Source organism: Hesperophylax consimilis, chromosome 4, assembly GCF_061612785.1.
Source record: "Hesperophylax consimilis isolate HC1 chromosome 4, BYU_Hcon_1.0, whole genome shotgun sequence".
Classification (NCBI taxonomy): domain Eukaryota; kingdom Metazoa; phylum Arthropoda; class Insecta; order Trichoptera; family Limnephilidae; genus Hesperophylax; species Hesperophylax consimilis.
The window spans coordinates 35,310,353-35,324,234 of record NC_142839.1 but is presented as its reverse complement, the minus strand read 5'-3'; the positions used below and the strand labels follow the sequence as shown (position 1 = coordinate 35,324,234).

Here is a 13,882-nt window from a genome sequence, read left to right as displayed (position 1 = left end):
TTTATATGAACACAACCTTTTGATTTATTTTAATTGTGATAGCTACAAAATATAAGTGTGCATGATTTCTTCCGTATATTGATATGAACTTATCAAATCTTTGTCTTTAGTCTTGAGTACCATTAGTATTTCACAATCATGGTGTTATAATGTTTTTTTTATCAACAAACCGTCATCCCGGAGATAATAACAACACTATCTTGATCATATACCAATAAATGAAAATTTTATAAGATATTGCGGTAAGTGTGTAACTAAACGCTCTGGTGAAAAGACGAGCGAATTTAAAATCGTGTTTATAAATTGGAATCTCACTTTTTTCCCTCCTACAAAGAACGACAATAATAATTTAATTTTATTTTAATTTAAGAATTATTTTCCTAAAGTTATTTGCCAAAATGCGTCAAAAAGATGTGTAGTGTAATAACCCAGTGATGATAGTTTTTTTGGCCAATACTGAATTGTGACTGAACTAAATATTTAACCGAATCTCAGGAACACAATTACAACCATAAGGTAAGATTAAAAAAAAACGTATAGCTTTTTTTAGAGTTGGAGTTCTATTGATTAATTTACCCTTGAAGACAGGAAGCCATTCAAAATACTTACAACATAAATGATGATGCTTTTCTGTTATGGGGGAGGGGGTACTCCATTGTGTAGTGGTGTTGAGATATTGATTATTGGGTATAGATATTACATAATATAAATAGCAACAGGAAGAGCTTTTGCAAGAATTATTTACCATAAAAACAAATCTCCATGATAATAGGTTACATATGTAACTATTTAACCTAGTTTTTGTTTCATCACTTTTAATGACTTTTATCACCTTTTAAAGGTTTGTTGATTTGTCATTTTGAGGAGTTATTATGGAACCTTATTACTCATTATGAATGTGTTTTACCGTTAGGTTTTGTAAATTGTATTTTATGATTTGACATTTTGTTTTGAGGAACTAATACACGAGAACTTTACATACATACAGTTAACTCATAGAATAAAGAATATCTATGTGTGTTAACTTCATATTGTAATATATATTTTTTAATTAATCAGCGACAGACAGTGTTGCAAACTCGATTTTCTAAATTATGCCAACCGTCTCCCGAAAAGGAGCAGAAAAAGAAGAATTTCCGGGAAAAATGATTCCCCACTTTATGGGAAATCCCTGTGGGAGGGGGGGTTGGCTAGGACAATAATTCTCCAAAGTTAAATAATTATGGCAGCGTTATTCAAAAATTCCCTAGATTTTTGTGTTCATCCTTAAAAAATATTTTCTCCCCTATTTTGTATTAACAAAACCGAGCTAAGAAGATAAACCACTTTTTTGGAGCTGACGGCCTGAATTTAGAGCTAAATTTAGCTCTAAAGGGGCTGAGTTGGCAATAATGTTGAGAGATGCTTTAACTGCACCAAAGCTAGGTACAAAAAGGCTATACTATCATTATTAATTAAACCTCAATCTACTCAAACTTGTTTATAATATTTTGTATGTACTTGTATCTCCTTCTAAAGCTTGTATTAATTTTATACTTTCTGTCGTCATTTTATGATCAAAAGCAACAGATTGCTATTTTTGTTTAAATTATTACCAGTGTTTGATTATGCTTGTAGTCTGTGTCATGTAATTATTGTGGTATATTTATACCGTGGAAATTAAATAAATAAATACTTGTGACATAGGGTTATGTTCAAGGTGTTGCCATTTTTGACGATTTAGTACCGTCTTAATTTTTTTTTTCTCTAATGACATTATCTGTATGAAATCAAAATTATGAACATAATGATCGCGTAAAGCAAAAAAAATCGTATGGGTCCCGATTTGGGGATCGGTATGAGAAAAGTTTCGTGTAAAGCAGGTATAAGTACGAAATTGAATTGTTTAAAAATGAAAGTACCTAAATAGTTGATTTATGGTACCTAATATTGATCACAGCTGAACACAGCGCTTGCAATAAAATGGCGGAAACGAAAATGTTTTATAAAGTAGTTAATACTAATTAAGGGCTATCATAAAATTGCAATATTTTATCAGAAATATTTGCAGATAAGATTGATGACTATGTAGCTACATAATTCCTTGGCAGACTCAAGATAAAATCTCTGACGTAGGTAACATATATATTTATAATTATGTATTTCCGTTGTTTGTCACCATGTCTAAACAAAGAAAAAAATTAGCACGATAAAAAAATCTCAGCACGGATATGGACAAAATTTTATTTTAGGATGTCTTTTAAGTTTAAAAAATAAAATAATCCTATGAACAATCAGTAAATTCATAAGAAACAACATTAAACTTGATTAGTTAGTAAAACTGGCCACTGGAAGCAAGATTTTTGATGAAAACTGCGGTTGCGATTTTTTAGATTTTTAGAGAGCATTTGAAACGATGGGTAGGAAAATATGAAGCGAGAAAAGAAATACGGGATAAATGGGAAAAGATTAGAATGGTTTCAACAATATTTAAAATTAAATAAGACAGCAAACAACGAAGATAAATAACATCACATCAAATCCAATTTAAAATACCCTGGGGGTACCGCAAGGATTAATAGTTGACCCGATATTGCTTGTTCATAGTCTACGTAAATGACGTAGTTAAAAAAATAGTAAACATAAATTATATAATTCATTTCGATCATAACGATCATATTCGATCATTGACGGCCGGCGTGGTCTAGTGGTATACGCTTTTGACTACAGATCCGAAGGTCGCGGGTTCGAACCCGGCGTGCGCAAATAAATTTTATTTGATTAATTTGTGTTATTTCACAATTAATTAATTTAAAATAATATATAGTATATTTGCGGCACGTTCCAGAGTGGAAGATACTCTCAGTATCGCCCTGGTGTAAGACCACCATTCAGAATTGAAACGTTGCTTGAAATGGCTTTAGCCGTGTTTGGTGACCAGATCTGAATAGCCAGGTACTTCCCCACCTTCCTCTTCCCCATCTCCCTCCCCTCCCCAATACCCTCAGCCTCACAACATACCCCAATTGGGGATGCCATAGTCTCACTGGCTCCAGACGGGAGCAGATGGGACTCTTGTGCGGTAATACTGTAAAAAAAAATAAATAAATAAATAAAAAAAATTGTTTAGCTCATGATGTAAAAGAGATTCATATATTTGCATTTCTTGCCGCTTTATTGAAATCAAATTTCTTCCATTGAGATACAACTGGAAATAGAAACATGACGTGCCTATTTCACGATTCCGAATATCACCATAGATTTTTTGCTTCAGCACAGAATTTTTTCTTGTTTTCCAACATAAGAATAATTCTGTAATAATGTTAAAATTATTTAAATACATTATTATCTTTTCAGAACTAAATGCTAACTATAATAACAGTTACGTTAAAAGCTGCGTTTACACCAAAGTCTTCCACTAAGTTTTCCACAAGTTGCGGCAATTTGTTGCTTTTCTACAAAATACAGCAACTTTTTCTGTCTTCCACTTATGGAGACAAATCTTCCTCTAAATTTTGGTTTCCCGCGGAGTGTCGGTAAAGATCAAAGAAAGTAGAAGTGGAAGATTTGTTGCTGCGCGCTTTGCGCTAGCAACTAGTGGAGAATTGTTCCCCCTCCATGCAAACTTACAAACTTCGATAACAAACAGTGAAATGGTTGATTTTGAGATTTTAAACAAATAACCGAGACTTGTGTATAAATCACCAGTAGCCAAAAAACGTAATGTAACTGCTAGCTTTTCTTGGACAGGTACCTACTGCTTTCCTGTAGTTTGTGTCACGTTTCTTGATTTTATGTCCGATCATTGAAATCAAATACTTATCATTACTGGTCATGCGAGTGGTTCATTTATGCTGGTCATTCTCAGAAAGTTTGACTCTCCCGTCGCACCTCAGCTCACCACTCAACGGATCGACGTCATCTTCTCATGCCGAATTCTTGACACTACTGCTTTCGCGCCAATTGATTGGTTTATTTATGGCAACAAGTTTTCCATTTGTTGTTCTAAATTTGAGAAGAGCAACTTTAAGTTTTAAACGAAAAGTTGAAACAATGTTTTGTCAACTTTGGTGTAAAAGCGGATTAATAATAGTCTGACAATGAAGCGCATTCCTAAATCATTTTGATTTCAGGAAACGTGATAATAATGATACAATTTTGTTATCTTCAGAAATTAATTAGCAAAGAATGTTAAGTCATTTCAAAGATAAGGAGGCCGATCTAACTATCGGGATTAAGGCTTTCTATCATAAGATGTATTTTAATAATAACCATAACTTAATTAACACAACTATTATCAGAGCCTTGTATAGTCGTAGGTACCTATGAATGTCACGCACTTGGCACACTGCATCAATTATTGTTTATTTTTAAATTTAAATTCACTTTAATTTCATAAACTTAAGTACTGGGTAAATTTTTGATATCTCCCGCAAAAAATACATATTGACAAAAAATCATCTAATTAGAAAGAATATAAGATAACCATTTTAGAAACCAGTAATGTCTTATTACATACCTACTCAATGAGTTAGGAATAAAATATTTCAACGCTGTATCTCGCTCAAACAATTATTGATATTTTAATTCGCAAAATTAGTTCAAATATTTGCTTTTATCTTTGTATCGCTAGATTGATAGTGAAAAGATAAAATATAAATAAAAAATGATTAGGTACTATTGATAACTTAGATCCACGGGCATTGAGAATGAATCAGTACACAAACGATAAGAGAGACAACAAGACATTAATGCTTACGCAAAAATTATGTGTGAGGTTTAGTTAGCGTGCTTTTCTTGATGTGCTTTGGATTATACATTCAAGGTAAGAAATTAATATCAACATAATGTATCTCCTAATTTTTATGAACAATAATGATTGCATAGAAATCTATCAAATGAAATAAAATTGGCATGCCCTTAAAATTGGTGCTTTTAAATCCAAGTTTTGGTGTAGTGGTAGTAGAAACAATAATACCTTGATGTATGTATGCTTTATATTTATACCAACACAATTTCTTAATTGATTTCTTCAAAGTTAGTAGGTACCTACCTAGTTATCATATTCTCACCTTTGCGACCATTTTAGGGCGAAAATTGTGTAATATTGTTACAGTCGTAATTCAAACAAAAAAGTATCTAGCTTTAAAAAATAAATACGATTGTTATATAGTCTATTTTACAAAAATAAATAGTTTGTGGCTCCTTTTTAAAATATTCAATAAAAAATGTTTTAATTCCATTATTGCGCATTGTTTGCCCCTACATGTTTTGTACCTACGTCGCAGAAAATGGTTTTTTTTCAAATTAAGTTACTTACGTATTGTGGTAGGTTGTATATTTATGCTTTCTACATGTAAATTGATCGAGACTGTAAATTTTTCGTATAACTTTCATTTTTGTTGGAATAATGATAATTATTTCATTGAATAAGACAAGTGTGTGCTTGTCGACGGATAAAGATTGAGGCATTGATTAAATGAATAATTATTATTAATATTAATAACTACAATAACCTTAGTAGGTACCTAATAATGAATGTTGTAGACGGTACGCAATATTTTATCATAAAGATTTGATTACCTACAACTAGAAACTTATTGTAATATTATTTTGAGTTTATTAATACCCGGATCAAAAAAACACTTTATGGAAAGCTATGACAGTAATGCTTGACAATCATATTTCCATTCTTGTCCTATTGGTTCCTTTCTGAAGGAAGGATGATAATGCTATATAGTAACTTCTTACTCACATAATTTTTTTAATATTATTACAGTCGACCTTACCCTAAATAAACTAATCCTTTTTTTAAATTAATGTTTTTTTCTGTGAAATCAATCGTTTATTGCTAAAAAATTCCTTTGGTACGTATCGATAATGTTTTATCAGCATTAATCCCTCCTCGCTGATATACTTTTTAATGATGATAATATTCCGATTGTTTTGCGTAATCAATGGCAATTCTGTTTATCAAAAACCGACTTTTGTGCAACTTCCTTTTATAATAGATTCAAGATAAAAGATAAGTCTTATCGATGCGTGGAAATAGAAACAAATTCTAATATATTTTCGTCAAACTAAGATTAATGATGAAATGAAAAATAATAATTTTAATATTTTGTAGCGAAATGAAGATTTTTGAGCTTTGTAGGTACGGGGAGGTAGGGCGTGTGATGACTAAATTACAAAACTGAGTATAGTAGTAAAATCTTTTGTCCTTAAAACTATCTTAAAACTCCTCAACGTTAGACGAATTTGTTATAAAAAAAGCAAACACACGAAACAATCATTACTTTCCTTAGGTTTTTGTAATTTATCGCTGCGCTGCAAACCGCTGTGCGTTCGAGCCGCCGCGCGCCGTGCTCCTTATCAGCCTACGTGCCTTATTATAAATTAAAACCCATCATTATATACATTATTTTATAGCTAAAAATATTGTCTACAAGTTTTGTTGGTAATTATTCGGAATCGCTGGACAAGGGTTATGTGAAATATTTTTAAATAAAACCTTCTGATTTACCTTAATTACTATAAAAGGAATCTGACTGCATTTGGGATATTTTTAATTTTAGCATTTTAATTTTTAATTCCGTAAATCGAAAATTCACTTTCGTTGTATGGGATGACAGCTGGAATGATTTCTGTTGATAACATTTTCTTTTGTTGGTATTCCAGATACGAGTAGCTTCATAGCTAGTGGCCTCATAAATTATGTATCTCCAAGCTATGCAGGCTCTGCCAGTGATCGCCAGATCATTGAAAAAGGCAACCTTTTATCCCTGTATGATGTTGGTGATTCTATTATGGCTGACAAAGGTTTTAATGTCCAGGACATCTTCGCACCATATGGTGTCACCATAAATATTCCAACATTTTTCAAAAAAACAAACAGAATCACAACAGTGTTTTAGAAAATGACAGAAAAGTTGCTAGCAAAAGGGTGCACATAGAAAGAGTAATAGGACTTTTAAAAACATATAAAATTTTGAAATCCCCTATGAACTATACCGAGACAATACTTTCATCGGATATAATATTTATATGTTGCATGTTGTGTAATTTTAGATCAAGTATAATAGATAAAGATGCTTAGTAAATTGTATGTAAAAAAAAAGAGTTTGCTTTAGACCACACGAGTGAAGTAAAACTTCACTAACTTATGCCGGGTACACGCTGTATATAATGCTAAAATACGGTAGTACTCGTTAGCTAGCTCTAGCTCCTTCTCCCTCCTCCGATCACCGTTTCATCGATTGGCGTTGGCATGTGATTTTTCGTAACGCTTTTCGTAAGGCACCAGTTTATCCCCCAAGTGTCGAGCGTGCGTAAAGAAGTTTTACTTCAAAAACTGTTAATGTAAATATTGTTCAAATTTTAGATTATATATTTTAGATAACTTCCTGAAGAGCTCATCCATCAGCGCGCACAATTTCTAACTTAACCCTTCTTTGAAGTTCCTTTTGTTATATGTATTAGACAAATGTGTTAAGGGACGTACTTGACTTACTTTAACCAGTAATTCCTGACATTATTTGGAATAAAAACCGTTTCTTTTAATTTAAAAAATTCTTTTATTTCTCAAGGTCAATATGAAAAGAACAAGATTACAGATATAATATAAATGACATTTACAAACATTATACACATAGAAGAACATATCAGTACAACAAATAATTAACATTATACATAAATTATTTATTGTTATGGCATTTATTTATTTTTTTTACATCCTAATCCTATTACTAGTTGTTGTAGCATTGGTCAACGCGTGGGCAACTTTGTGAACAGTCAACCTGTTAAAATAAAGAAAATAAGATTAGCAAATTAAATATGCGACTAGTGCAGAATAAAAACATAAATAAGTAAGTTTGTCAAATCAATGCCTTCAGAAGGCGAAACAGCTGCCATGCATAGTAATAGATACACTTAGGACGGGTTGTTTCGGAGAATTTGAACAATTCATCAAATTTCAACGTTCATTTCTGGGTACTGTGAAAGTCCTATTCAAGTTCTGTTATTACATCATTAAAGGCTGGTTGCTTGACAACACTGAAATAAAAACAGAACTTGAAAAACTCTTTCACAGAACTTGAAAACGAACGTTGAAATTTGATGAATTGTTCAAATTCTCCGAAACAACCCGTCCTTGGTAAAACATTTTAAATCCTATTTTATTTAAAATAATTATATTAAAAATATACAAGATATTATTTTTCCAATAATAATTTTGGATGACATGTATTTATATTACTACTTATTTACATTCTGTACAGTCATTGGAGGTTGTCCACCACTTACCCGCCCTGGTATAAGTAACATAAGGTTACTCCTTCAAGGCTCTCACAAGGACGCTATGTATAAGAACGTTTCTACATTTAATAAAACGAAGCTAGACCTCCAGTGTCCCTGCATACGGTGTTAGGAAGCAGTATGCAAGTGCTTACATAATATACGAAATCCGAATGATATATGATCAACAATATAAAGTAATTAAAAACATAAACATACAAGGCTGCTGGTATTGGCATCTTGCGTATGCTGCAAGCATCTGCAAGAAATGATAACAAAAACAAGTATGGTGAAGAACGCTAATATGGGGTGGGATGTGGGACTCTCTCGTCATGTGGTAGTACCAGCGAGAATGCTGTCGGACTGACCGTAAACGAATCTCAACGTCCACGTCCTTTAGCCGCTTTCTCGGTTATGGATAGTGAGTGGGGGGACATACCCGAAGACCTTAAGGATGGAAACGTCGAGTTGCCGGAGGGGGGGCGGAAGGGCGTCAAGTAAGTACGTCAAAAACTAAGGAAGAAGCAGCAAGGTGTATACTGCAAGCACTGTGTTGGAAATACATATGGTTTAAAGAAACGTAATCCACCTTACAACTGGCAGGTCCCAGGAGAATGCCCACGCCCTTCAGCCGGTTTCCCGATTGTGCCAATTCCTAGTGGGGCCGTTCCCTCTGTCAGCTCTCCAAAGGTTGTCCCTGTAAATATGCTTCTTTAACAAAGCTGCTTTAAAGTAATCTTCATTAAAACTTATTAATTTGTGTAACATTTTCTCAATGAAATACCTTTCTATTTCAATGATTTGAAAATCCTTTAGGGTAAATATTGCTAAGAATGCCTGTGAGTGCATAGCAGCTATCCTTGTATTTGATAATAATAGTTATGGTTTTTGTCTAACTCCAGCTGGGCCGAGAATTCACCTAAATACAAATATGGGACAGTCTCCACAGATATGATGCTGTCCTTGGCTGTATATAGACATTTGACTTCTAATAGAGCATCTTCACCAATCAGTGCATCGGGAGAGCTGCCTAAGAACTGATGTTCAGGGTGAATGACAATTCCACAGGGAGAAGTGGAAGTATTTGTTACAAGCTCAAATTTTCTTATCGCTGCAGCCTTAAATTTTGATCCATATTCTAATGATGCAGCTTTGACAACAAAAACTTTCAAAAAAGATCCTGCCAGATTTCTATGATTAGTTTTCACCGTACTTTTACATATTTTGCCGAAATTTGAACTAGTTAGGCGTAGGCATCGTTCAGTGAACCAGTTTTTAGACTTACCCTGAAGTCTAGTTGAGGATTCAATCAAATAAAGTTCTACTTGTGATTTTTTATAAATCTTAAGGAAAGAATGTTCAACAGTTTCCCTTTCATAGAAATGATCAAACGTGGCAGAATATTTGTCTGCTGGTGGAATAATTTCCATGATAGGCATGTGCCTTAAATTTGAATTATGTGCAGAAAATCCTATAGCTAAATTACGGAACATAATTGGGTAATTTTTGTTTTTAATGTAAGTAGTTAGCCTAGGATCAAAATCAAGGAGCTGTTGTTGAGAAAACTGCTGTTTTTTTAGTTGCAGATATTCCGCTTTTATAGGCGCACCATGATATTTCCTCGGTGTATTTCACTAAAATCTACTATTCCATGTAGAACTACAAATATGTGGTTGCAATGTGCATTAGGCCCCACGTCGGCTGCACACTCACATTGGCATTCCAATATAGTGTTACAATTATAGTGTATATAGACAGCATAAGAAAGATGTTTCCGAAGCACACTTTCCTAAAATATAGGTTGTGCCATTTTCATGTGCACTTCGAACACTCAGCAAATATTGTTCAGAATACATACTTAACGCTTTGTCGGTGTTCTTCAAACTTTCCCAGGAAACACTGAATTTATGTAGTTCTTCCCGCGTCAGTGCTGGAATATTAGAGGCCATGTTGTCTTGAAAATCTTCCGGCTTTGGCGTAACCATTTACAAGACATCTTCGTCTGCAACGCCAGCAGGATTGAAATTATGAAGTTTATCATAGTCTTCGAGTCTTAAATAAAACGCATTCTGATAATAACTATTGATAAATTAGAAAAGAAATTATCGTAGGCAATATAAATAAGCAATAGTGGTGTATTTACTAACCTTTCTACGAGAATTGCTTTTTTACCAACAGTTTTGGCATTACATCCTTTCAATTCTTCCTTCAATTGGAAAATAGTCCACTGACCGTAATTTCTGTGCATTTTACTTACAAACCGAGCAAACTAGGTTCGTTGTCGGAAAACAAATTGCAAATAGCTATTGAAATGACAGATCATTGGAAGTCTCAGTCCATAGATTTGGTCGACAGAATAGGTGACAGGAGGACCGGTAAACACCGTGCTGCTATCTCTTGGATATTTTGAAATCACTCAGAAAACGGCCCATTGAATTTCAAATTCTCATTAAACTAAATTAGTTATAAGTTATATTTAAAGAAGGCGTTAAAATGCGTACAAGGCAAAGATGCTATTCTGAAAGTGATCATTGAGGTTCTGAAGCAGGTGAAGAAGAATAACCAGGACCAGATGTGGTGACGTCTCCTAGAAGAGGGAGAGGAAGGCCTCCGAAGAGGCTCCAGATGCCACAAGTTGCTCGCCGGAGGAAGTTGAGGTCCAGGAGACGTCGAAGGGGGTCTCGAAGACATCGCCGCCGCAGCCGTTAAACTGCGACCAAATCCCAAAGATGATCGACCACCATTCTCAAAAACCCCCCTTTATTCATAGTACCAATCACCTGATATAAGATTTGAGCTGATTCGAAGCCAACCTGTGATAAAAGTGAGGAATTGAACACCACAAGAAACCATTGGAAGAATAACAAATTTACAACATGGCAGTACGAAAATTTTGTTGAAAATTTCTTCACAAGAAATTCTTTTGTTTCGAATTGGTTCAAAATATGTTTTTCAAAGTGTACTTGTATTGTTATATGTGCATATATTCAAAATTTTAACCTAATTAGTTTCATTTTAATACCCATTCTTACTTAATTGAAAAATAAAGGGGATTTTTAATTGAATGTTTTTATTTGCTCTGAGGAACTTATTATTGTTTCCTGACTATTCCAGAAATCACAAAAATACGTAAGATACGACAATGTGAATAAAGCCATTTCAAATTTTGTAACACAACCCATCCTTAGCATCGTATCTTACGTATTTTGGTTTTTTTAAATACCAAAAATACGTAAGATACGACAATGTGAATAAAGCCATTTCAAATTCTGTAAAACAACCCATCCTTAGCATCGTATCTTACGTATTTTGGTTTTTTTAAATACCAAAAATACGTAAGAAACGACAATGTGAATAAAGCAATGAGTGCGTACAGAAATGGATTTGTGTGGTGGTCTATCCACTCTGCCTACCCCTGGGGAAAAGCCTTTTTGGTATTTAAAAAAACAATGATAGTAAATAATAAAAATAATGTATTTTCGATGATTATTCTGAATATGGCAACCGAAAGCGGCGATAGCAACATTGTCAAATTTGTCAGCGGCAACTACGAAGTGCGAACTGTATCTGCCAAAATGACATTTCAATGACAATATTATGGTAACTTTAGCCCTTTCAAAATCTTGTATTATGGTGGATATGAATATGATCTGCTTGTTTTGCAAACAGGATAAGGGGAGATGAAAATGGAACCCCTTGGGCTCCGTACCGAAAGAGATGATGACGAAAGCGACGAAAATTCGGACGACGAGGAGACCCCATTAGAAGAGACTTATGGCGGGGAAGGGTAAGAAAAGTTCAAAATGTGCTAATAATTCATCAAAACCTGGAGCATTCTCAATTGGCTAGTTTCGCATTGGTGACTTAGCAGCGCGATTCAGCCGCATACATCGTTTTGTAAATCTAAAACTAATTTAAAACTGGTCTGGTTATGATTTTCCATTTTCAGCATATTATGCAAAAGCTATCCCAGATTCATATTGTGCAAATTTTGATATTCTTATAAAATATGCAATATTATGAATTCTTTATCACAAGAATGAGTAAAAATTGCATTTTGAAACCTTACGCATGACTCAACTATAATTTTACTTCGTACTTCATAAAAAACATGTAAAACAAAATATTACGTATTAAGTCTTTTCTTTTTCTCATATACTTCTATTTCCATAATGATTGGGGTACCGAGGACCATGCTCTTCACATGCTTGCTAAATCCCTTTTATAAAATACATATAGCTTTTAAAATAGCATATGTCATTTGCAGTCAGAGGGCGGCCCAAGAAGTAAAGTCATGGGATCCCTTCAGGGCGCCAATCGTGGAAGAAGAGAGCGGCTCCATGGAGAGCCAAGTGTGTATGGAGGTCTCGGTGAAGATAACCAAAGTGTTCTTCTACATCTTGACCTTCTGCGTCGTCCTTGGCGCCGGAGTCATCGCCAAGGGAACCTTCCTCTTCATGACTTCGCAACTTCGGAAAGACAGACGTACTACATATTGTAATGCACAAATTGGTAAGATTTTAAGCTAGATTCACATATATACATACATGGACATTTTTGCCAAAGCTTGTACATGTTTTTGTGCCATCTCGTTTATTCTAAGGGCCAGACGATGCCAAAGCCGTGGACATTCTCTAAATTGACTCACAAATCGTATGTACTTGTGAATGAGCTTCTATTAGAGACAATAGATGTCACTGCTTGTCATTTGCCGCCGCCGCTCGCAGCCCTGGTACATATCAAATAAATGAAGAGTAATACCAGTTGTTTTGATGCACATAATTTATTATTATTGTTGTCTTACAATTATGGGGGGTCAAAAACCAATTGACCTAAGGAAAGAACCGCCCCTAATGCCACCAAACCCTCTACTTCGTCCTGCACGATTATTACATAGGAGAATCTTTGGCACTAGGCTTTCTTATATTCTGTGTGTCCTGCCCTTTGCTAGGTTTTTCATTCATGGTAGGCAAATTTTGTGGATGTTGCTATAATTTCTAAGTATGTACATAATTCATATTAAAATCTCTTATTCCAGCTACAAACAAGCAGTTCATTTCAGTGCTGCCAGAGTTGGAAAGAATAGCGTGGATGTGGTGCATATTCTTCGCCTTCATGGTTCCTGAACTTGGTGCGCTCATTCGCTCATTGAGGATTTGCTTCTTCAAAAGTTCGAAAATGCCTTCCTTTGGTAATTTTATCCTGGTAAGAACATTCATCTACATAAAAGAATTAATATATGTGTTAGATTACACTTTCATCTACTGCATTGGTTTCGGGCAGCTGGTACATAAGAATAAATACTTGTGGCTGGCCAAATTAGTAAATTTCAAACATCAATATGTAATCAATACCTACGCTGATCAATGCTATCTAATAAAACAATAACTCACAAACTTCACATGAAATATAGATTATTGCATTTTATCTGCCATACCTACCTCGCTTATATCAGGCATTCATTTCATTCCATACCACCACAATAAGGTGAATAACTCTCGCATTAACTCTTACATCTGCAGTACGTGAAATAATTTTTTTCTTATTTGCTGAGGTAAGTGAAAGCTTAGAGAAATATTGAAACTCACTGTAATGTGTGAGTGCTTTGATA

The 13,882-nt window shown here is 34.1% G+C and overlaps 1 protein-coding gene and 1 long non-coding RNA gene across 3 annotated transcripts in view; one reads left to right on the top strand and one right to left on the bottom strand.

Annotated features, from left to right (window-relative positions):
• The first annotated feature begins 256 nt into the window (after positions 1–256).
• LOC149424623 (chitin synthase chs-2-like) overlaps positions 257–13,882 on the top strand; it is a 44,923-nt gene continuing 31,297 nt past the window's right edge. Inside the window, exons 1-4 of one of the 2 annotated variants that reach the window (XM_089630906.1) lie at positions 257–516; positions 11,941–12,058; positions 12,539–12,783; positions 13,310–13,476. In XM_089630906.1, the coding sequence (XP_089487032.1) occupies positions 11,952–12,058; positions 12,539–12,783; positions 13,310–13,476 (519 nt within the window). In that variant the 5' untranslated portion in view covers positions 257–516; positions 11,941–11,951. Of the gene's footprint in view, positions 517–4,712; positions 4,805–11,940; positions 12,059–12,538; positions 12,784–13,309; positions 13,477–13,882 lie in introns of those variants that run through there. The other variant, XM_089630905.1, reaches the window with a different exon arrangement.
• LOC149424624 (uncharacterized) lies at positions 7,572–10,605 on the bottom strand. Its single transcript, XR_016302081.1, has 4 exons — positions 10,419–10,605; positions 10,130–10,323; positions 8,861–8,968; positions 7,572–7,775 (listed from the first exon to the last, which is right to left on the bottom strand). It is a non-coding gene; the product is annotated as an uncharacterized LOC149424624 (long non-coding RNA).